The sequence below is a fragment of the Euprymna scolopes genome, chromosome 30 (assembly GCF_053919585.1).
Source record: "Euprymna scolopes isolate OS-2025 chromosome 30, ASM5391958v1, whole genome shotgun sequence".
Taxonomy (NCBI): domain Eukaryota; kingdom Metazoa; phylum Mollusca; class Cephalopoda; order Sepiida; family Sepiolidae; genus Euprymna; species Euprymna scolopes.
Window position 1 is genome coordinate 100,939,403 of NC_136511.1, and position 25,900 is coordinate 100,965,302.

At 32.0% G+C, this 25,900-nt stretch overlaps 1 protein-coding gene and 1 long non-coding RNA gene across 3 annotated transcripts in view; one reads left to right on the forward strand and one right to left on the reverse strand.

Annotated features, from left to right (window-relative positions):
- The first annotated feature begins 65 nt into the window (after positions 1–65).
- LOC145254908 (progesterone-induced-blocking factor 1-like) lies at positions 66–22,691 on the forward strand. Of its 2 annotated transcripts, XM_080113850.1 has the most exons (5): positions 66–326; positions 2,596–2,619; positions 7,533–7,897; positions 15,928–16,563; positions 20,704–22,691. In XM_080113850.1, exons 3-5 carry the CDS (start codon positions 7,556–7,558, stop codon positions 21,892–21,894), a joined length of 2,169 nt encoding a protein of 722 aa, XP_079969976.1. In that variant the 5' UTR covers positions 66–326; positions 2,596–2,619; positions 7,533–7,555; the 3' UTR covers positions 21,895–22,691. The 2 variants fall into 2 exon arrangements, with proteins under 2 accessions (XP_079969976.1, XP_079969975.1); XM_080113849.1 differs by lacking the exon at positions 2,596–2,619 and having other exon boundaries at positions 67–326.
- The window catches only part of LOC145254909 (uncharacterized), a 29,566-nt gene continuing 11,333 nt past the window's right edge, over positions 7,668–25,900 (reverse strand). Inside the window, exon 3 of the long non-coding RNA XR_013863839.1 lies at positions 7,668–10,058. This is a non-coding gene — a long non-coding RNA (uncharacterized LOC145254909). The remainder of the gene's footprint in view (positions 10,059–25,900) is intronic.

Sequence of the window (25,900 nt, forward strand, 5' to 3'; positions counted from 1 at the left end):
TGTTCTTTCTTTTTAGTATTTTTCTGCTTTTCTGTTCGTGAGAGTTCTAATAAGCGAAATTAAAATAAAGTTACCTCCCTTCTTCAAAGGGCGATAACTCTATTTTTATTTTCCTTCAAAACATGTCTACACAAGAAAACGCCGTAACCTTGGTAAATTTATCTGTAAAAATAACACCATGAAGATTCTTTACTTGTCTCCCACTACAGGAAGATTAAACACGCGCTTAGTTTATAGAGAAGAATCTAACTCCCTTCCCCAAAAGAGAGCACTCTCCGTGGTTGCAGAAGTTTCCTAGATCGGACCCGTTGGCCCTCAGATGACAGGTAAACCAAATTCCGCCTCCGAAGGGGAAGACAATGCTTGGGAAGAGGATTGTTAAAATTTAACATCAAGATAAAAGAAGTTATATATATTTTTTTAAGTATTAGGGCACATTTTATGTTTCAGATTTTTTTTATTTTTATATTATTATTTTTTTAGATAAGGATGGATTGATTGATTATTTGAATTATTCGAACTAATTACTGTTTGTTTTAAGTAAGGGTCATATTTTACTGTAGACAACAAACCGAAAAAATGGTCAAGAAACAAATGTATAACCATGAAATGTTACCAAAGGCAAGATAAGTTACTCTTTTACTTACCTGGATATGTGTGTGTGTTTTAACATATTTTAAATAGTTTATTAAGTTTGAAACGCAAGTAATGCCGAGCGCTAAAGTTAAACTGACAACAAAATGGTAAACATTAGGTACCTCCAACGCGTGCGACAGTTTTAACCCCCTCACCCCTGTATGTAACACGATGTAACTGTAATTTGATTTAATATTATCATCCTATTGTAATATATATTTTTAAATATATTAGAGGAAATTTTTTTTAGGTGTTCTTCTACCTCCCTATATTTCATGTTACGAAAACTAAACAAAATAAATGTAGGTTGATAAAAATTTCAACATTTTTTAAAGATGAAATAATAAAAAAAAAAATATATATATATATATATATATAAAATCCCATTATTTATTTCACTTACCTTAAAGTTGTAAGTAAAATTGGACATAAAACCTACATTATTATGTTAAAAAAAGCACTTTTTCTTGATATTTTTTCTCGGTAATATAATTATTTGAATTACAAAAAAAAAAAATTCTAAAAAATAATTATTTTTAAAAAGCTTTAAATGATATTAAATTAAAATATCATGTGATTATGAGGTTTAAACAGATTTTTTTAATAACAAGTTTCCAATAATAAAAATATATTCATATAAGAGAATATAAGACTATTGAGATAACAAAAATTGCAAATCCAAAATCGGCCCTAAAAAAAATTAATTTTGATTTTATTATTTAAATTGATAGAAAGTGATCCTTATGTTTTGCGCCTTTTTTTTTTTTTTTAATACAGAGGTATGTAAGCAACATTATCTTCAGATACATAAGTGTCAACAGAAGACGTTAAAATTAATTTTATTTTATTAACTCTCGTCTGTGTAGTTCGTTAATAAAAATCTATTTATTTTACAAAAGGTAAGTCTTATATTGTTTTTTATCCATAGCAAGAAAAAAACGTTACTTCCCTTAACCATTATAACGCGAATGCCCATCCATAGAAATTGACACAAACACACTAAATGATGACGTTGCTGTTAATGTGTACAATGCTGACGTTTTACACACTGCCGTGGAGATATCTAATGATCTGCTTAAACTCAGCAAACGTGTAACTTTCACAAGAAACACTCGTCTAGCTGTAAACACTATCAATAATTCCCCCCACTCTTTATCTGTGCCTAAACCTAAACGTAGATTCCATGAACAAAGCTTCTTTCTTAGAACCGCACGCCTGTGGAATTGTCTTCCGTTTTCCTGCTTTCCGGCTGACTACAATATGGTTGTGTTCAAGTCTAACGTAAATAAGTTCTTGATGAACCGTTCCATATAAGTTATCAAATTTACCAAATTTTCATTACTAATGATTACTATATTGTCCAATTTCTACTGTACACTCTTTAACCCTTATCCTTGAGTGGCCTCTTGGCCTTGATAATGTGGTGATGCCTATGTAAAAAAAAAAAAAAAAAAAAAAAAAAAAAAAAACTGACATGTAACCATGGCTTTTTTTATTTGTATTCTGTCTCCAAATTCGATGAGGGAGGGTGGGGGTAATCGAAAGTAGTTTTCAATTTCTCCTTTCATACTCTGAACTAATGACTGCAATTCTCTGGATGCCTATTCATTACATGTACCTTTCAATATTTATTTTTTAAAATGTTCTTTTTAATGTTCCTTTTAGAATGTCCGATTTTTTTTAATAAAATGGTACTCATGCAGAGAGTGATCCATGCTGAAATAATAATGTTATTATTTAAAAAGCCATTCTTAACATGAGGAGGGGAGGGCGTTTTGTACCTATTCTGTACTTTAACCTTACCATTGAATAAAAGAACATATCATAAAACTTTAATTAAACGTGGAAATACGATTTAAAAAAAAGCACGGATCACTCTTTGCATTAGAACCAATAAAATTATTTTTTGTTAATAATTATTTTTACTGATGAAAAGTAATTTTTATTATTTTATTATAGGCACGGCCAAAACGAAAGGAGGGAGTAAGTATTTTTTGACAGAGTCTCTCTAAAAATCTACCAAAAATCAAGTAATTATCCAATCAATACCAAATTCTCACCGATTATTAAGTGATGTAAAAAAAATATAAGAGGAGTGATGCTTACGTTGGATGAGTCCATCCATCAGGGTATAAAGGAACCAACATGAGTGAGGCTTAGCAAATAGTAAATCAAGCAATTATGTAAGCAATAAATATATATATATATATATATATATATATAAATATATATATATATATATATATATATTAAGTAATGTGATTTATAATTTAAAAATTTTAAAAAATTTTAAATTATAAAAATCAAAATTTAATTAAATTAAAAATCAGTTTCATAAAAAGGAACAACAACAAAGTTAATTATCTGTACGATCGTTTCGGAAATCCGTGCTTTTTATTTGTGGTATACATGAAGTCACGTAGAACAATTATACATAGTTTTTTTGGTAAGCACGGTCTCTTCATCAGCAAATTTAGGAGGATTTCTATTGAAACTAAAAAATAGCAATATTTCTTTCAACTTAAAATGGCAAATAATTGAGACTTGCAAATCATATAAACCAGGAGATAAATTTTGTACATTATGTACAAAAGAAACCCTAAAAAGTTTAAAATATGAAGATATAAAAAGCACAACCAAACTAGTAAATTCAAGACACGAGCTTCTATCATGTAATCATAAACGTTGGTTTAAATTTAATAAATATAAACCACCTTAAATCATTAAAAATTACTCATTAGTAAAAATAGATTACTTTTTTTTTTTTTTTTTTTTTTTTTTAAATAAATTAAGTTAAACCAATTACCGCCCTTAGACTCGTAAATCAAATAATAAATAAAGCCATGACAATTATCTCCCCTTAAAAACTTGCAAAATAAATACTCTCTCTATAGATATTAACTGTAGCGTCTTTAAATCAAAATACACTAACGGAAACAATTTACTGCACGAGCGTCGCCCTTTTAAAATTCATCATTCAATAAAATAAAAAGCTATAGCAAACATCTAAATGACTACTTTAAATACAGTTCCTGATTTCAAAAAAAGAAAAACCAAAAGGTAATTATATATCTATATATTTTTAAATCAAATTTATTATGTAAATTCAAAAAAAAAAAATATTTTTTCTACTCATTTCTATCTCTAACCTATACCAATTTTCTTATTAATTTTCTTATAAATTTTAAATCCAAACCTTTTACTTCAATTTTTCAGATTCATCTGCCTTACTTTTAATGCTAGGTTTATTTTTGGTGTCTTTTCAATTCAATAGAAATCCTCCTAAATTTGCTGATGAGGAGACCGTGCTTACCAAAAAAACTATGTATAATTGTTCTACGTGACTTCATGTATACCACAAATAAAAAGCACGGATTTCCGAAACGATCGTACAGATAATTGACTTTGTTGTTGTTCCTTCTTATGAAACTGATTTTTAATTTAATTAAATTTTGATTTTTAAATTTAAAAAATTTTTAAATTATAAATCACATTACTTAATATTGAATTAGCTCTAGGACATTTAACTATCGAGCTTATTATATATCTAAATTACAACGAGCATTTCCTGTATTTTAATTAAACTAGTAATTTCACTATTACATTAAAATACACTTAGCTCTTTAGACTATTATTCTAATCTCCTTTAAATTATATATATATATATATATATATATATATTTGAGGTTGATATTTTTCAGAAGTAGGATAACCAGTGAAATATAATTTGAAAATAAGCGTTGTTTCCTGAAGAGGTCTCTAGTTACTAAATACTAGAAGACTGAAACATGCTCATGACTGTGTAGCAACAAATTACTGCTTATGTAAAAACAAATTGAAAAATAAATATATATATATATATACTAGCATTTCAGGCCGGCGGTGCCCGGGTGTTTGGAGGTGTATGTTGAGCAAAAAAAATTTTTAAAAGTAGTAGTAGGAAAGCAGACTCGAACCCGTACCGCAGAGGAAAAGAACAGAAAAAAACATGACGTCTTTGCTGTTACAACCACCGCCAAACCGGAAGTGATGTAGGTTTAAAGTAAGGCTAGACAATCGAAAAGAGGGGATGACTTTCGAAAATATCGGCGAAAAAAGTGACCCATTCCTGTTGAAAAGTGCCCAGTTGAGGGTGAAGAAATTAATGTTTTTAGCCAATTTTTCAGTATTTGTCATCTTAAGGGTCGAGCTTCAAAATGATACTGATCTTGTGTAAATCCGACGGCTCTGTCGAAAGTTTTAGGCAGATACTCAAACATACATACATACATATATTTATATATTTATAGTTCAAATTTTCAACCCAAACCGATTAAAAAGTTTGCCCTATCTCTGAATACCCTTTATGTAAAATTTCAAATATTTAGACCAGAAATTGTCTGAGTAATTTGGTAGAGACCGCAGAGGTCAAATTTTTAAAAACTTTGACCCCTATTATGACCCCTTAACATTTATTGTTTTAGGCTCAAATAAAGTTATTGGTCCATGTCCAAAGAACCTATATCTAAAATTTCAAGTGTTTATACGCAAAATTGACGGAGGAGTTTTGTAGAGTTCTCAAAGGTCAAAGCGTTGAACTTTGACCCCTTAACAGCCAAATTTCTGGCTGAAAACAGATTACAAAGATTTTCCCAAATCTCCGTACCCTGTATATCAAATTTCGAGTCTGTAGACTGAAAATTATCTGATCGGGTTTCGGACAGAAATTTGGCTGTTAAGGGGTCAATTTGACCTTTGAGAACTCTACCAAACTCCTCCGTCAATTTTGGGTCTAAACACTTTAAATTTTAAATATAGGTTCCTTGGACATGGATCTAACTTAATAACTTTATTTGAGCCCAAAACAATAAATGTTAAGAAGTCATAATAGGGATCAAAGTTTAAAAAAATTGACCTCTGCGGTCTCTACCAAATTACTCAGATAATTTCTGGTCTAAACATTGGAAATTTGACATAAAGGGTATTCAGAGATAGAGCAAGCTTTTTATGGGTTTGGATTGAAAATTTTTAGTTACCAATATATAAATGTATGTTTGCATGTCTGCCTAAAACTTTTGATAGAGGTGACGGATTTTACCAAGATCATTATCGTGTTAAAGTCCGACTTTTCTGACAACAAATATAGAAAAATTGGCTAAAAAACATTAATATCTTCACGTTCAACTGGGAACTTTTCTACAGGGGAAAGGGCGCTTTTTTCACCGATATTTTTGAAAGTCATCCTCTCCTTTCAATTGTCTAGCCTAAATTTTTTTAAATGTCACTTCCGGTTTGGCAATGGTCATAATAGCATAGACGTCAGGTTTTTTCCCATTTTTTTCCTTCTTTGCGGTATGGGTTCGAGCCTGCCTTCCTATTACCACTTTTTTTTTTCCTTTTTTTTTTTGTTCAACAGACACATCCAAACACCCGGGCAACGCCGGGCTGAAATGCTAGTATATCTATAAAAGTGAACGTGTCTGTGTGTATGTGTCTGTACATTTCCCTATGCAATAACTCTGTCAATTTTAAGCCTACAGATTCGAAATTTGATATACAGGGTACTGAGATTTGGGAAAATCGATGTGATTGGTTTTCAGACAGAAATTTGGCGATTAAGGGGTCAAAGTTCAACGATTTGACCTTTGAGAACTCTACCAAACTCCTCCTACAATTTTGGGTCTAAACATGTGAAATTTTAGATATAGGTTCCTTGGACATGGATCTAACTTAATAACTTTATTTGAGCCCTAAACAATAAATTTTAAGGGGTCATAATAGGGGTCAAAGTTAAAAAAATTGACCGTTTTTTGGGGGTTTTTTGCTCAGCATACGCCTCAAAACACCCGGGCAACGCCGGGCACCCATGCTAGTGATAAAATAAAATAACAAAAAAAATGATACATTTCTTGTTGGCCCGAAATTAAATATTTCAATTTTTAATTAATTACGTAATCCAATTTATGGGTTACGTCACAGTATATATATATATATATATATATATATATATATCTTATGAAAAAAGAATTAAACCCTTTACTTAATCATCAAATTAAACGTTAAAAATACATGACTAAATATAGTTTATTTAGTTGCCTCCAGGCCTCCGTACTTGATTTTAAAGTATCATTAAATTTTTTTTTTTAATTTCGCAACACATATCTCTAGTGATATAAAAAGTTGGAATTATTTGAAATTCAAGTACTTATATTATAATATTTTTGCATATTCTTACAGAAAATCATTCTAAATCTTTTTTAGATGAAAAAAAAAGTTATTTGGTTCAAAAACCTTTAAAAAAAATATTTTAATGTTTTAGTGATCGAGACAAAAATGGTGTGGTTTTTGAAAAATTTAAATTTAAAATTTTATTAAAAAATAGTAGAAAAAGTTTTATATTATTCTGTTTTTCATATGATAAAATTCAGGCTTTTATCTTTTTGGAAAAAAAAGTTGTTCAAGAATAATGGATTTTGATTCGTTTTAATTCTACTTTTTGGCTGTGCCTATTTTATTAACTATTTATTTATTTATTTATTTTTTAGCAATTTTTCAGCATGGAAAAAATTCCATTACTCCCCTCTCCCCTAAAATGTACATAATTTGAAGAAAGGAAAGGTTGGTTATTTCCCCTTAAAAGATAGAAATTCTAGCTTTTAAGGAGAATTAACCAACCTTTTAGTAGAATAGTTTGCAAACGGTGGATCATTTCATGTTAAGTATATATGCAAAACTGATCCCCACTCTAAATTCGAAATTGTTTTGCTTGTTTTCTTTTTTTCTTTTTGTGAAATTTTATAGGATGTTTACATGGAATCGCTTAAAAAAAAGGTAGAATCATATTGGGAAGAATAATGGAATGTGTTAATCTACAAAGTTATTGATTCTTTTCTTTCTTTCTTTCTTTCTTTCAATAGATTCAAAATAAATCATTCCAGTGATGGCTGATTCGAATTTTTCTCAAGTTTTTCCAGATTTAGAATCTGATGAAATAAGTCTGGAAACTTCAGTGCCAGCAGACACTTTCTCTCCGGACGACTGTGGTCGGAGAGGGAAGCTGGGAAGAGACCTGACTAAGAATAAACGGCTATTTGAAAATAAACAGCTTCTTCATGACTTGCAACTTTGCAAAATCGAGTTGTCGCAGAGGGAGATGATCATTGACAATTTGAAAGCACAACATCATGACAAGACGGAAGAACTGGAAGAAAAGTTAAATGAAGCCATTTACCAAAAGAAAATTATACAAGCTGAACTGGAATCAAAATTACAAATCCAGAATGTAAGTCTGTTAAATTGTTTAAGTACTAAGTCTTCAAATGATAATATTTATTGTATGTGCGCTTGTATAGATCCGCCCTTACGGCTGCCAATATTGGCTCAGTAAAATCTGGTAATGTGTTACAATATTTTTTTTATGTTTAATAAGGATTTTCAACTGCGATAAGAGCATAACTCAATTCTGACTGTCACCAATATATTGTCATAAAAAGTCTAACTCATTACTGTGGCAAAACACAACTAACCCGACACTAAGTCCAACTTTGTCTAAGTTAATCGTTTCTATTATTGCTGACTCGTAGCCACTTCTCAATCATTGTAAAAACTAAATATATCTATTTATTATTAATTTATTTTTATTTCAGACTATTAGTCTCATCTTTATTAGTTGTTGTTTGTTTTTTTTTGTTTTTTTTTAAATCTTTTTATTGGTTTGTTTATTCACAACGTTTCGGCCAACTATTCCTCTGGCCTTCGTCAGGTGGTAACCGCGACGGATAGGAACTTCGAATCTCCTAACTGCATTCTCAGCCATCACTGCCATCCGTAGTTGTTGTCGTCTCACCACATTTTGACCAATTAACCTCTGGCACGCTTTGGGTGGGATTGAAACCGCTATCTTCAGACAATGCTCATCTGGAACCATAGAGATTCAACGTCTCTATCAACTGCGCCACGGGCCCCAAAGGGCGATCAAGGTTGGATTCTTTGATCTTATAAATCCACGTTTATTTATTATCTGATCTTCCATAGTCAGGTCCGTACCGATTGGTATATATATATATTATTCCTTAATTGGAATTCATTTTTTGAGATGAGCATTATATATTAATTTATTTTTATTTCGGACTATTAGTCCTCATCTTTATTAGTTGTTGTTGTTGTTTTTGTTTTTGTTTTTTGTTTTTTTTTTAATAAAGATGAGACTAATAGTCCGAAATAAAAATAAATTAATATATAATGCTCATCTCAAAAAATGAATTCCAATTAAGGAATAATATATATATATCTATTTATTGTTCACACCCTAACCAACAATCTCATGTACAGTTTCTTTTGTCTGTTTTCCTACTTATTGTATCCTAAGAGGCCCTATTCTCTATTTCTTTTCTTGCCTATCTCTTTCTTTTGTTCTCCTACTTAGCACTTGATGTGGGGGGGGGGGTCGATTTATAGTATCACATAAAGAAAAAAAAATTTGTTTTTAATTTAAATTGACTTGAAGATTGGAATTCTAATATTTAATTAGTTGATTTTCAGTTAATTCTGAATGAAATTTAGTTTAAAATTCATACAGATGTAGTTGTTTGATTATTATTGGTCACTGCAGTTCTATAGTTTCTTTTCGTTTTTTTTTTTGTTTATTTTTAAGTTTTTAAGCGTTTTTTATGTCTTTGAAAATTTATTAAGCTATTTTGAGATCTTGAGGATTTTTAGGTTTACAAGGAATTTTAAACGCAATTTTTAAGATTTTTGTTGGTTAGGTTTTTAGATCTAAAATAAATATAATTTTAAATCTAAAAACCTAAAAAAAAACATAAAATATATATATTGAAAGAGATAGATAGATAGATAAATAAATAACAAATAAAAATAAATTTATGAACTCAGATTAGCTAATCCTCTGATTGATATATCCGTTATGTTAGTAAATAAATATGATATTTCTCGTTAGAAGGGAAATTGATTGAATAAAATTCTCGTCATCCATAATTGCCCAGATTTTATTAATTTCAAATGTGGATTAATTTTATCATTGAATAGTGATAACTTTAATGGGATGGTTTGGTAATAAACATGTAAAAAATAATTTGTATTTTAAAATTAGTAAATTATGTACCTTAAGTAATTAAAACATTGCGCAATCGATCTTTCGTCGGCAAAGAAGCAAAACTCAACTCGTTTGTATAAAAATATAAGCTTTATTTCTGGTTGTCGTCACCGTGTCATAAAAATTTTGTGCGCTTAGCTGGAGAACTAAATAGGGAAGGTGGGTGATCAGAACCACACTCGTCGTTGTTCACACCTCGGTTAATTGATGCATCTCTCTTGTTAGCCGGCAGTATATTTGGTTATCTGTGACCAAGTGTCAAGTAGCTGACCTTTCCCCTTGTTGTCTGATCTGACAGTTTTGCCACCAGATGCCTGTGTGCACCTCAACGCTACATTATTAAAAAAAAAAAAAACAATAATAAATAATGAAAGATAGATAATTCCGATATGTTTTATAATGGAGTCATTCTACTTGATTTTTTTAGATTGGATGAATAATTTTAGCCAAAATCTTGAAAAATTAATTTAAATAACTTTTGTCTTGTGCTTAGTGAATAACAATAAATATTTAAAATATTAATAAGAAAAATTAGAGATGGCATCTCCTTATGGTGGTAAGAATATTTATTTACATAAGTGTATAAGTGTTTTTTATTAAAAGTTGTAGTTGATTTTAGTTTCGTAGATTCTACTTTAAGAACTTTCAATTGGCTACTGAGTCTAATAAAATCTTATACTGTTTTTTAATCATAAATATTTTAGAAATAATATCACAAAATATTTTGTTTGACTTCTTAGTTTTAAATATGAAATTGTTATATCCTTACTTTAAGAATACAGCAAGAAACACGGGGTTATGGGTGAAAGACAAAGGGGTTTATTTACAAGGGAATACATGTGACATAAGAGTTACTCAACATATTTTCTTATTCTCCTTCTGTCTTTTTTCCTTCTCTCTCAATCACGTGAGAGGGTATAGTTCATTTCATCTATGAAGGGATGTTAGGTTATTCCATTACATCACCTTTCTCCCAAGCTAAATTCTTCCATAGAATTTTGCTTCTACCATTTTTTCCTTTTTAAACTTTGTCCAAAAAATTCGGTCCTTTTCCTTTTCCTTTCACTTCTTCTCCCCATTTGTGTGTTGCCGATTTTTTACTTTTGGAGAGTGACTGGATTTCTGAGTTACTGGTACTTCTTTGTTTGGAGGTTGTATATGGAAAGTTTCATATAGCACTTCCATTGGTAACTCTTGGTTTCTGACTGTTTCTATGTATCGGGGTCTCAGTTGTGGAAAAATGTCTGCCCTTTTATAATGTAAACCATTCTCCCAATTCTTCTTGAGATTATGCCTTCTTCACAAAAACTCTTCCCTGTCCGATAATTTTTGAAGAAAACTTTATCCCCGTCATTGTAAGTCTTGTACCTTACATTATCCTTGACACTTTTTTTTTACTTTTTCTCTTGGGATTAACCGGTCAAACACCGAACATACCTTTCTGGCGAACATAATTTCAGTTGGGGATAATTTAGCATTTGTATTTAGATTTGGTATTATCCTATATATTGCTAAGAAGTTTTTAATACTTTTTTCTTCTATGTCGATGTTATTATTCCTTTTTAAAGCTCGCTTAAAAGTATTGACAAATTTTTCCGCTTGTCCGTTTGATCGAGGGTTAAAAGTTGGTGTTGTAATGTGTTCAATGGCCCATGCCTCACAGTAGTGCTTGAATTCTTGACCTGTGAACATAGTGCCATTATCACTAACAATTGTTTTCGGAACTCCGAACCGATTAAATACATCATCCAGCGCTTTTATTGTGTTTGCCGTTGTAGGGTGTTTGTATTTAAAAATTTCTGGTCATTTTGACATACTATCTATGATTACTGGATAATAATATCACTTCAGAGGTCCTGCGTAATCGATATGGATGCGTGTTCAGGGTACATCTGCTTTAGGCCAAGGTTGCGACCATATGGGGGGGAGATCTTGCGGCTAGTTGGCAACCGTTACATAATTTAACCCTTTCCCCAATGTCCTGATCAATTCCAGGCCAGTATGTGAATCCTCTCATTAGGGCCTTCATTCTGGAGATTCCAGGATGTCCCATGTGGAATTTCTTTAGGATTTTCTTTTGTAATACTTGCTGTATTACCACTCTGTCTGCGTACATCAGAGTTTCATCACACATAGAAAATGGAAACATGTTTAATCCTTTTCTATTCTTTTCGTCTTGTCCCACTTGTTTTTTTTTTATCTTGTTAAGATATTTATCTGTTTTTGCTGCTTTCTTTATTTCCTCAAGTGCAACAGGAAGTTCCCTAACAGTATTTATTAATATATCTGTTAGTTCATTTTCTTCTTTTAGTGCTGCTATAACAGTTTCTTCAAATTCAGTTTTACTGGGGATCAATCTCGACAAACCATCTGCATGTGCAATTTTACTAGATGCTAGGTGTTTCATTTTGAAATCGTAATTGAGGAAAATAATACTCCATCTCTGTAATCTATTTACCATATGAGTAGGAATCCCTTTTTTCGAACCAAAAATTGATAGTAATGATTTATGGTCCGTTTCCAAGACGAAAGATCTCCCATGAATGAATCTACGAAACTTTCTCACGGCATACACAATCGCCAAACCCTCTTTTTTGACCTAACTGTACTTTCTTTCAGCGGGTAATAAAACCCTTGAAGCATGAAAAATTGGTTTAGTAGATCCATCTTCCATTCTGTGTAGAAGCACCGCTCCTAAACTGTATTCACTTACATCTGCCGCTACAATTAAATCCCTTTTCAGATTGTAATGGGCTAATACTAGATCCGATAACAAACATCTTTTAATTTTTTGGAATGCTTCCTCACATTCTTTTGTCCAGAGCCATTTTTTATTCTTCTTCAATAATTCATTTAATGGTGCTCTTAGTTCATGCATATTTGAGATATAAGAATTATAGTAGTCTGCTAGACCCAAGAATGACTGTAACTTCATTACATTGTCTGGCCTAGGCATGTCTCTAATTGCTTCTGTCCTATTTGGGTTAGGTCTTCTACCTTTCCAATCAATTATTTGTCCCAAATATTCAATCTTGTGCATAACAAAATTACATTTTTTGAGAGCCACTTTAAATCCGTAGTCTTCTATTTTTTCGAATACCTTCCGAATATGGTTTTTATGTTTTTCAACATTTTTGCTTCTTACCAAAATGTCGTCTAAATAAGCCATTGCAAAATCCAAACCTGCTAGTATGGCATCCATAATTTGTTGGAATAAATTTGGTGCTACTTTCAATTCAAGCAGCAATCGTTTTAGGGAAAATAATCCTTTATGAGTATTTATTGTCAGGTATTTAGAACAATCTTTGTGGACTTTGATCTGCAAATATGCTTCTGACAAGTCAATTTTTGTGAAAATTTTTCCTCCATTTAACTTAGAAAATATTTTCTCAGGGGTAGGGAGTAGATAGTTATGATCCTTTAAGGAATCATTAAGTCCTGTCGAAAAATCTCCACATACCCTGATTTTTTTATTTTTCTTTTTCACATAAACTGTGGGTAATGCCCATTCAGAGTAGTCCACTTTTTTTATTACTCCGATTTCTTTGAGTCTATTTACTTCTTTCTTGAATACGGAACCTTCCTTTTGGTTTAAACACCGGTTTCGCTTCATCTTTCAGTTCAAATTTTACTTCCGTTTTAGTGCAGCAACCCAATAAAAGAAAATACATTTTTAAAATCCTTCTTCAAATCCCCAACAAATTTTTCTGGTAGTTTGGGACTTTCAGATCCTGTCACATTTACTCTTTTGCAAAATGAGTTTATTGGTTTCTCCCATAAATTGAAAAGTATCATCAAATCTATACCGAATAGATTAAAAATTTTTTCCAGGTATCACATACATTTTAGTTTTTAACGTCTTTTCATTCAGGGTCACATTAGTATAAAATTCACCCTTAAATCTTAATCTATTTCCAGACATTCCTCTGGCAATTTTCTTTGTGTTTTGCAGCTTTGGAGAACTAATTTTCTTCCATGTTGTTTTATCAATTAAGGATATGTCACTTCCAGTATCCAAAAGACAGTTTACTTTCCGGCCATTATTCTAACTTTAATATATTTCCTTTTTTTACCATACATGGACTCTTTTTAAGAATCAATGGTCTTTATTTCAGGCTTACAATATTTCTCCTTTTTGCATAGACTCGTGTCCTTTACGCCCGCACTTATAGCATATTTTGTTTTTGAAGTAGCACTCTTTTGTCAAGTGATTCTTTCCTCCACATGTCTTACAGTATTTTTTACATAGTTGTCACCTTGCTTTACCCTTTGTATTTTGTCAACATTTTTCTCTTAGATACTAGTGTTATCCTGTTTTAAATTTAACAGTTTCTGGCATTCATCAATAACTTTCTGTAAGGTTATTTCTATGTCTTAGTTCATAATGGATAATATCCTAGAACGAATCTCTTTATCCTTCAAGGATGTTAACCCTTGCACAAATATTAAGCATTTAAACATGTCCTCTTTTAGGTCTTTCAACTTAAATAACTTGCATTGGGCATTTACTCTCCCAGCATAGGAGATAAAGTCTTCATGATCTTGTTTCAAAATATTTAAACACCTATAACGAGTATAAAATAAGCTATCCTGTTCCCCGAAAATGTTCGATAAAATTTCTATAGTCTCTTTAAAAGAAATATCTTTGGGTTTCCTTGGTAGTATAAAATTGGTATACTTGGTATTTTCATGGGAACCCAATTTTTGCAACAGTAAAATAATTTTTTCTTCATCCGACCAGGCCTGACATCATTTGGAAAAAATATTTTCGTATCTACGATATTTTGGAAATGTTAAGCCATTAGTTGGTTCATATAAAAATTATGTCTGCGAATTTGCAATTCCTTCCAGAGTGAACCGACAATCCTTTTTTTCTTCTTGTTTCATTAATATTGTTTTTAATACTTCATTTTATTTTAACTGTTCTTTTTGTAAAACTTCCATCTGACTTTGTTGAGCTGCCAGTGCTAATTTTATCGTTTTTGTAAATTGGCTAATTGTTCCGTGTTGAAGAATTTTTTTTTTTAACACAGTAATAAAACAAAAGGTTAACAGAAAGCATTAAATAAATTCACTGAATAGTTTGTTTTTTTTTAAACCACAAAAAAAAACATTCTCTTGTAGACAAGGTTTTTGCAACACACACGAAATTGACACTGAATACAAGCGTTCTTTTCCGCTGTATTTTTTTCTTATGAAACAAAAGAAATTTGAAATGGACACTTTCAAAAATTGTTTCTTTCAGTGCTTTGTGAAATATCAATTTCTCTTTCTTTTTTTTTTCAGTAAGACCGTAACAGACTGAATTAAAAAAAAAATAACTTACTTTTTGTGCATGTCTTAGCTTTATTTTTTTTTCAGTAGTTGAATTTTTCCGTGCAGTATTTTTTTCTCTTCGTTTTCCAATATGTTTTTGGCTTAAAATTTCCTTTTTGTGAATTCTAATCCTGTCGCCATTTGTTATATCCTTACTTTAAATAAGAATGCAGCAAGAAACACAGGGTTATGGGTGAAAGACAAAGGGGTTTATTTACAAGGGAATACATGTGACATAAGAGTTACTCAACATATTTTCTTATTCTCCTTCTGTCTTTTTTCCTTCTCTCTCAGTCACATGAGAGGGTATAGTTCATTTCATCTATGAAGGGATGTTAGATTATTCCATTGCATCAGAAATTTTGGAATATAACTATGATTTTTCAATAATAAAAGATGACAACATAAGACGAATTCCAAATGTGTGGGTGAATCAATGGCTTTTATTTGTGGTGGATGTAACACTGCAATGATTAAGTGCTTTTTGGTTTTTATGTTTCTGTGAACTTTAAATATCTCCATTTCCTTTTATCAACTTTTTCTTACCAAATCCTTTTCTATTCAAAAAAGACAAAAACTTTGCAACTATTTTCTGAAGAATATATTTTTGCCTCTGTTGAGTTGTTTGGTGGCTCCACTATTCAATGAAACACATGTAAGATGTACTTCATAAAAAAATATAAATAAAATATTTTGAGCGAGAATTAAATACATTTTCTGGTTTGGGGATGTTGACTAACGATATATATACATATATACGACAACAACCAAGATGAAGAAAGCAATACAAAAAAATGTGAATAATATAAAAATAATTCCTTATCATAGAAATAATGTAAAAAATAGAAATAATTTTTGTTCTCTTTTTTTACTTGTATTTGAAGGATAAATCAAAAAGATACCATGAATCTATGAGAAACCAACTTCAAGAGAGAATCCAGAAGCTGCGTAAATTGGAAGAATCCAATACCATTTTAAAGGAGAGCATAACCAACGTGAAGAACCAACTGCTGTGTCTTGATCTAACTGAAGAAAAATACAATGAGCTTCGAAGCCAGAATGAGGACGTCTGGTCTATTCGAGACCTTGTGGCTGTGAAACTCTTTGAAAAGAACCTTCCACTACAGAATGAAATCCACCAACTAAAGAGACGTCTTAGCTCATATGAGTCAAGGCAGAAGTCTCTGGATGACGAGGTGAAGATGCTTCAGAAAAATCTGGATGAGGAACGGCTTGCACACGGTAAGTCGAGAGTGGCCCTTCAGAAGGCCAACCTTGACCTGTCCGCATGCCGAGCACAAGTGCAAAGTGAAAACTATTGTGTTACCCATTTTTATTCAGTCAAGGATGAACGTGACCGTCTGGAGAAAGAAAACTGTGATCTGAAAAAACAGAATCTCAGTTTAGATTCTTCCACTGTGATTCTCCGGAATGAAAAGGATGAAACAAGCCGACAACTCACAAGTGCTAAACAAGAGATGACTTTGTTAACACAAGACAAAAATTACCTGACTCGACAGGTGAGAAATCTTAATCTGTCTGCCTCCTCTCTCTGTATATCTATCTCCTACATATCCGTCTTCTCTTTTTGTGTATGTCTGTTATCCCCCCACTTCTCCTTCTCTCTCTCTCTCTCTCTCTCTCTCTCTCTCTCTCTCTCTCTCTCTCTTACATCAGCTTTATCTCTGTCTGTTTAGTTTCTCTCTATATTTCTCTACTGTGCAAGAAAATTACTCCCATCAAAGAGTATCCTATAGCTTTACAAGTCAGTTTGTCCATCCATGGAGTATTATTACCACATCTGGCTGGTACATTTACCACTAGTTTCTCGCTCTTAAACATAGTCCAAAAAAGAGTCTAAAATCTCATAGGCTCGGCACTATTAGCCAAGCTCCAAGCTCTGTCCCACTGCTGCAATGTTGTATCCCTATATCTGTTTTGCAAGTACTTAAATAGAATATGCTCTGATAAACTCATAGCACTTGTGCCTCCTCGATGTACATACTCTTGATAAGTAAGAAAATCCCACCCCTTCAATGTTGAGATCTCTAGATGCCGGAAAGCCTTCTACATTTTTCCCTCAAACTGTTAGCCTTTGGACTAAGCTCCTTTTCTTCTGTCACTCTACTAACCTGCAAAAATTTAAATGAAATGTGAACAGGCATCTCACTGTTGAACTCGCCACAGTCCCCTATTATGCACACTCTCAAATAGTAGCCCCTTACATTCCAAATGGCAATATCCTTTAATTAGGGTGTAAATGAGTAAAAAGAAAAGTTATCTATAGGATTGATATTCTGTGAAACAACTTCCTTATCTCCTCTCTTTCTCTCTTCTTTCATTTTGCATATATATCGTCAACAAGATCTGCTTTACTTTGTGTTTCTATTTCCTTATACCTTTTTTTCATTTCTTAAAATCTAATTAAAATATTGATCTTTAACTGATGAGTGTGATCAAAGAAACTATATTTTCACATGGTTCTCATTATAGCTTTTGAATTATTTCAGTATTTAAATCTCATAAAATATTTAAAGAGTTCTTTGGTTGGGCATGAACTCCATCCTATTGAAAATGCTTAATCTGTTTTTGTTTATATTTAAACCATTGTTAAAAGACATCAATTCTCAAAATTTGAAGAAATTGTAGTCATAACTTCAGTTGTATACAATCTATTTTTCAGTATATTTTTGATTGCTTTGAATTATTTTAGAATCCAAGATTTATCCAGTTATTAAAGAGCCCCTCCCCCGTCCCAGATAACTAAGTATCATAAACATGTTCTCTGACAAGTATTCTCATCAGTATATACAGGGTGGACCTTAAAAAATATGTCACCCATCAAATTGTTACTAAAACTCACAATCCTGATTTCCAAAATTCCACCACAAGATAAATTTGTTAGATAATGTGATGTATTGTGATAGCATGAAACAGTCTGTTTATGTACGAACCGCAAGAAGTGATACAGTATCTTGTTTTAATGTTCTATGTATAAGCAAGAATATTTAAAGAGAAACAAATCTAGGTTTCTGCTGTTCTAAGCTTCCATAGGTGTGAATGCCGGAAAGTATAAAAAGAAAATGTGTAAATATGTTGCGTGAATAATTTGGTATTTGATTTTCTGATGAGTATGCTAAATGATTTATGTAAATTATTTCATATTAGGGAAAAAAGTAAAATAAAAGTTGGAACAGTTATAATGATATATAAAATGCTTTTGTTTGGTTAAATGCATTCAAAAGTGACACTACAAATGTTTCTTTTCCTGTGTTCAAAAATATTAATCTGAAGGATGACTGGTTCTAACGTTAAGGTGTTTCTCAAACTGCTAATTGCAGCTATTTTGTCATTCTGCCAAACTAAGAATGAAAAAGGAACATTTGTTAATATAAGTTTTTACTCTAACTTAATATGTAGTAAATGACTGCATTAAAGAAAGTGAATAATTTTTCAATGGCTATGTATGACCATGAAAAAAATACCCAATGATTTCAGGTTCTGTGGGAGGACTAAATTTAATGAGGGTAAAATATTTGCTACTACCTATGTGGGATTATATATTTGGGAGAGTGAGTCAAAGAGGATAAATAGTAATATTTAGTAAACAGCAACAAAACGTGAGTATTCTTGCATGAAAATATGCTGAAGTATTTGGTGGAAATGGTGAATGTAAAAGATTTACACAGGAAATGCCTTGTTGTTTTCCTGCAGTGTCAAAAGTGATACAAGAAAAATCAACTTCTTTTTATTAAGTATAGAGATATATATGATTGCCATGCTGGATATGGGCCAACATGAGTTATTTTGGTTCTTCTTGAATTTCACATATTACATCATTATGCATTTTCCTCTTTGAAAACATCTTTCTGATTAGTCCATGGAAGGAAATATCTAATGTTCACATATAAATATTGATTGTTCCCCGCAAGCAAAACTGATCTGTAAAATGTGCCAAAGTTTTTTTATTTTGGAAAAATGAATAAAATATTGGAGTTTGGAGTAAAACAAAATTGTTAATTTTATGTATTTTTACACACTAAAAACTAAAAGAAAATTAGATGCTTGTCCAAAATTTCCTCTGTATTTGAAACAAAAAAGATAAAGAAAAATCTGTATGATGTACGTATTCATGACAGAAAGAAAATATTGTATGCCAAAAATCGCATAAATTGATCTATTTTTTTTTTAATTAAAAAATTCAAATTTTTATGTCTCACCAAGAAGTGATGTCTCGTGAAGTCGTTTTAAAACTAATCCCAAAATCAGCATAATTCAACTTGTGAGAATTTTCTTTTTAATGCCTATGAATTCCTATTAATTGCTTAAAAATATTTTATTTATAAAAATAAAACTACTTGACCAATTTATACGATTTTTGGAATATGATATCTTCTTTCCATTATGGGTACATACATCAGAGAGATTTTTCTTCTTTTTTTTTTCAAATATAGGGGGAATTAAAATTAATTTCCCAAAGAGAATATTTTTGCACTACTTTCATACCGTCTTATGAATATAAAAATCAAGCTGCTAAACTTTATGTCTAGAATCCTTATTCCAATGTTGATCAAAGTCCATTGCATGATTTTGATTCTAGAAAATGTCTAAAATTTAAGATTTGCCATAAAATTCTTTAACAAATGCATTTTGAATTTTGAGAATCCATCAATTATTAGCCAAAATATGATTTTTTTTTTCTTTCCTTTCCAAACTCTGTCAACTTTGTCTTGAACATCCTCTAAATATAGAATATCTTGACCCAATCGTTCATGGGTTGTCTGATTATATGAAGGCATCCTTACTAACATTACATTATTATGTTTGGTAGTATGGGGGAGGTAACAATATTTTCTGTTCTATTCAGTGGTGTTCGCAAACAGTAAAATTCCTATTATCAACCTCATTTATTGTCACACATTAACCATACTTTAGTAGTGCCATGAAGGCCTTAGGACTAATTACATTATTATATTTATTAAGTGGGTTGGGAGAGGGTAATAGCAGAAACTTTTTTTTACTCCGCATTGTCTGGTAACAAATAAATTGTCATTATTAACATCATTTCTCTTCATAAGTTGAACCATAGTTTTGACAGTGTAGTGAATCTTCCTTACTAACATTGCCTTATTATATTTATAAAGTGCAGTGGGTTTTATTCTACTTGGTGTTGTCCAGGATCAATAAATGAAAATAACAGTATAACATTCTATTTTTCTGGACTATTTTCATTAATGATTTCTCTTCATATTATTGTGAATGCAGGTGGGGGGTGGGATTACCTGGAATCAAGAATGTAATTGTATTTTGTTCTACTTGGCATTGTTCTGGAGCAATTCATATGAGATTACAGTATTACATTTAAAAGGAATAGCTCTAAGATATGAATTACATTATTATTTTTTCAGCACATTAAAATAAGAGAGAGGAATGAATTAGGTGAACGATAAAGAGAGGGTTAAGGAGAGGAAAAGAGAGAAAGATAAACACAGATGAAGAGAGAGAGAGGGAGAGAGATTATAATTTTATTATAAAGATGTCACGCATGTTATTTAACTTCTATTTAGTTCTATATCGGCCCCAAGCAATGTCGAGTATCCTTGTTAATTATATATAACTATCAAAAATATCATATTAAATGGATTTCTTATCATTTCCAGGTGAATGACTTAACACATCGCTGCAGTTTACTCTCAGAGAAACTTGAATCATCTAATTTACAACTGGAGGATGCCAAAAAATCCAGAGAGGAAATGTATGAAAAGTATGCATCTTCCCGCGATCAGTACAAATGTGAATACGAAATTAGATTGAGGGAGGAGCTTGAAATGATTCGTTCCCAAACAAATTCTGAGATCGAACGCCTTCGTACATCCACCAAAGAACTTTATGAGCGTGAGAACCGTAATTTACGTGAAGCAAGGGAGATGGCCATCATTGAGAAGGAGAAGTCTGAAAGTAATGCCCAAGAGGTTTATGCCAAGTATGAGAAACTTCTGAACGATTTCCGAACATTGCAGACAACTGGAGAACAACGACTTCTTGATTTGCAATCCGAGGTGAAATTAAAATCGTTTGAAGCTGAAAGGTCTCATTTGTCTTATGAAGAAGTCTGCAAAAATATCACAAAATATCAGTTAGAAATTGAAAAACTTGAAACTAAATATAAAGTTCTATTAAAAGAGTATTATGCAATGGAAGGTGCCAAAAATAAAAAAATTACCGAATTAGAATCAGAATTATCATCTAAGAATTCCCGTTTGGAATCTTATGATAAACTGGAACATGAACTGGATAATGTAATCTTGCAAGCTGCTGAATCTGAAGAAAAATCTAACACAGAATCAGTACTTCTTGCATATGGCTACGGTGCTAATGTGAGCATAAATGCCAAACGCCAATTAAAACAAAGTGTTGATTTAGCTAGAAGAGTCCTCCAACTTGAACGAACAAACACAAATCTCAAACAAGAGTTGGAAGCTGAGCGGGATAACGTGAAAGAAAAGATGGAGGAAATAGAGTCATGCAAAGAACTGCTGGAGTCTGTCCAACAGCCACATTCTTACCTGATTGAATCGATCAAGAATCGTAACGAACTACTGAAGAAGCACAAGAAATCTCTGCAGGAAGCTGAACAACGGATCAGCAATCTATTAGAGGAGCGTCTGCAGATGATGCAGACACAGAACCAGATGTCAGAGGATCTGGAATGTCTTTTAAAGCAACAGGCCGAGATCTCTCTCATCAAACAGATCCTCACAAAAATGTCCAAGGTTGGCTCAGAAGCTGCAGTTTCTGAAAGTGACATCAATGTTTATAAACCTGGATCAATATCTTTCCATAAAACATGAGAGAAAATTTTTTTCTTTTTGCAGTTTATTTATCAAGGAGTTGTTTCATTGTGCGTTTCTGAATTTTTTAGATGAGAATTGATTATTCGTATTAGTTTGATTCTTTGGACTACTGCAAACCTGTTGCATAGTCGATAAAGTACTTAGTAAAATTCAGTTGTAAAGTTGCACTCTTCTGGAGTTTGAAGGTTCAATCTTCAGTGCAAGGGACACTCAAAATATAATTGTGAATTATTTAGGACTTCTGGCCAGTCATGGATAACAGAACTAGACCATGCTACCACCGTGGATTAAATAATGAGTGTCATTAAACTTTCCATGCGATACCTGAGTTCAACAGAAAGATTCTGAGATGAACATGATACACCTGAAGGAGGTCAGAAATTACATTGATCAAAACGATGTGAAAATAATACTTAATATGAGAACAGTAGTCTGAAGAATCTAAGCAATACAAATTGTCTTTTTGCAGTTTATTGGCAAGTTTTCAGATTGCCAGACCCAAAATTCCTCCTCACAGTTGGTTGTCCATCTTCCAATCTTTTTTCTTTTGTTTTCTTAATCACACATTTCTACCATTTTTTTCCCTGTTTGTAAAAGTTATATTCTTGTTCACAATTCTTCCTATGTTCAAAAATAAAAATAAAGAAAAATCTGGATAATGTACATATCCATGACAAAACAAAAATATCATATTCCAAAACCCATGTAAATCGATCAAGTAGTTTTATTTTTATAAAGAAAATCAAATTTTTTCAGTAACCAAAGAACAGCTGTCTTGTTCAACATTTTAAAAACAATCTAAAAAGACAAAGGGAGATAACTCGTTATAATTAAAATTTGTGAAATTTCATATCTCTTAAAAATGATTTTCTTTATAAAAATAAAACTAGTTGATCAATTTACATAATTTTTGAAATATGATATTTTCATTTTGTCATGGCAATGTACAGATTCTTTTTATTTTTGTTTTTTAACATAGGGGGAATTCTGGACAAGAACCAAAAGTTTTTGTAACTCCTTAATGCTATACCTGGTGACGTCCTCGATAAATTTGACTCTCTTGACCTACCACAGTGACTTTTACTTTTAGTGGTTACATATAAGGCCTATCTATTCATTAGTAACTGTTTTGGTTGTTTTAGCTCATGATGCCAGTTATGGTTCAGTTTTGTGGATTGATTTTTGTTTGAAACATGGTCAATCCTTTTTAGTCTTCTATCTTTTATTCATTTCCATTGTTCATGGGTCCTCTCCAGTTTTTACTATTCAGCAAGTCCTCTCCAGTTTTTATTATTCAGCAAGTCCTCTCCAGTTTTTATTATTCAGCAAGTCCTCTCCAGTTTTCGCTATTCAGCAAGTCCTCTCCAGTTTTCGCTATTCAGCAGGTCCTCTCCAGTTTTTGCTATTCAGCAAGTCCTCTCCAGTTTTTACTATTCAGCAAGTCCTCTCCAGTTTTTACTATTCAGCAAGTCCTCTCCAGTTTTTACTATTCAGCAAGTCCTCTCCAGTTTTTACTATCCAGCAAGTCCTCTCCAGTTTTTACTATCCAGCAAGTCCTCTCCAGTTTTTACTATCCAGCAAGTCCTCTCCAGTTTTTACTATCCAGCAAGTCCTCTCCAGTTTTTACTATCCAGCAAGTCCTCTCCAGTTTTTACTATCCAGCAAGTCCTCTCCAGTTTTTACTATCCAGCAAGTCCTCTCCAGTTTTTACTATCCAGCAAGTCCTCTCCAGTTTTTACTATCCAGCAAGTCCTCTCCAGTTTTTACTATCCAGCAAGTCCTCTCCAGTTTTTACTATTCAGCAAGTCCTCTCCAGTTTTTACTATTCAGCAAGTCCTCTCCAGTTTTTACTATTCAGCAAGTCCTCTCCAGTTTTTACTATTCAGCAAGTCCTCTCCAGTTTTTACTATTCAGCAAGTCCTCTCCAGTTTTTACTATTCAGCAAGTCCTCTCCAGTTTTTACTATTCAGCAAGTCCTCTCCAGTTTTTACTATTCAGCAAGTCCTCTCCAGTTTTTACTATTCAGCAAGTCCTCTCCAGTTTTCACTATTCAGCAAGTCCTCTCCAGTTTTCACTATTCAGCAAGTCCTCTCCAGTTTTCACTATTCAGCAAGTCCTCTCCAGTTTTCACTATTCAGCAAGTCCTCTCCAGTTTTCACTATTCAGCAAGTCCTCTCCAGTTTTCACTATTCAGCAAGTCCTCTCCAGTTTTCACTATTCAGCAAGTCCTCTCCAGTTTTCACTATTCAGCAAGTCCTCTCCAGTTTTCACTATTCAGCAAGTCCTCTCCAGTTTTCACTATTCAGCAAGTCCTCTCCAGTTTTCACTATTCAGCAAGTCCTCTCCAGTTTTCACTATTCAGCAAGTCCTCTCCAGTTTTCACTATTCAGCAAGTCCTCTCCAGTTTTCACTATTCAGCAAGTCCTCTCCAGTTTTCACTATTCAGCAAGTCCTCTCCAGTTTTCACTATTCAGCAAGTCCTCTCCAGTTTTCACTATTCAGCAAGTCCTCTCCAGTTTTCACTATTCAGCAAGTCCTCTCCAGTTTTCACTATTCAGCAAGTCCTCTCCAGTTTTCACTATTCAGCAAGTCCTCTCCAGTTTTCACTATTCAGCAAGTCCTCTCCAGTTTTCACTATTCAGCAAGTCCTCTCCAGTTTTCACTATTCAGCAAGTCCTCTCCAGTTTTCACTATTCAGCAAGTCCTCTCCAGTTTTCACTAATCAGCAAGTCCTCTCCAGTTTTCACTATTCAGCAAGTCCTCTCCAGTTTTCACTATTCAGCAAGTCCTCTCCAGTTTTCACTATTCAGCAAGTCCTCTCCAGTTTTCACTATTCAGCAAGTCCTCTCCAGTTTTCACTATTCAGCAAGTCCTCTCCAGTTTTCACTATTCAGCAAGTCCTCTCCAGTTTTCACTATTCAGCAAGTCCTCTCCAGTTTTCACTATTCAGCAAGTCCACTATGTGCGGTCTTGTTGAATAAGATACTTCCAAGTTATCCTTAACTTGCGTTCTTCTCTATGCAAGTATCAAGTACAAACCATTTCAAATCATCACACAATATTATGAGACATTTCTTTCTTAGAAATTTACAACAATATTTTTTTCTACTCTAAATAATCCTTTTATGTTGCCAACAGTGTTTTTTTTATCTAATTCAATTTCTGCTAACAGCTTATCTCAATAGCAGTCTACACCTGAAAAGAGGAGACAAAAGTTTAGCAAAAAAGGTAACATTTATTTGCAGTTCATACCATAAACATTATTATATCATAAACATTAATCCTCTCATCAGATGACCATCATTTTCATCTATTTTACCACCTTTTTTCCATTAGTCATTGGTCTGAAAGTTCTGACAATCTCCAAGCTTGTCGATGATATCTTAATACTTATTAACAATAAAAAAGAAATTAACACATTACAAACAACTTTCCAAAATAATTGCGTATTAAAATTCACATATGAATTAAGCGCTAACAACATAATTCCTTTCCTAGATGTCCTTATCAATGCTAACAATAATAAATTTTCCACCTTTACATATAAAAAAACTAACTAATAAAAATCCTTCTACTCTAAATTATCTTAGTGAATGCCTCTTTCAATATAAAACTTCTATAATTAACAATTTACTAACCCGGGCCTATTTAATCTTCTCTTCCCCAACTATTTTCCAACAAGAAATCAATAACATTAAACAAACCCTAGTTAACAATTATTTCCTAAACATTTTATCAATCAACAGATCACAAAATTTAACACCGTTAATGAGAATAAGATAGATTTAAACCCAACAGCCTCTAAATATATTAAGCTGTTTTACAAAAATCAAATGCATCATAATACTATAAAAACTAAAAAACCTAACAATTAGCAAAATAGATTTTTAACTTTAGCTTTAAACTTTTGACCTTTTTAACCTTTATAAAAAAAATTTAAACAAAAGAACAATTAATAATTTATTAACCAATGAAAATTAAGCATCTATAAATATAAATAATA

Excerpts from the sequence above, each read along its gene's own strand:
- LOC145254908 (XM_080113850.1), top strand. The coding sequence starts at position 7,556 with ATGGCTGATTCGAATTTTTCTCAAGTTTTTCCAGATTTAGAATCTGAT. Across the intron at positions 7,898-15,927 it reads CAAAATTACAAATCCAGAAT|GATAAATCAAAAAGATACCA; the intron begins GTAAGTCTGTTA and ends TTGTATTTGAAG. Across the intron at positions 16,564-20,703 it reads AAAATTACCTGACTCGACAG|GTGAATGACTTAACACATCG; the intron begins GTGAGAAATCTT and ends TATCATTTCCAG.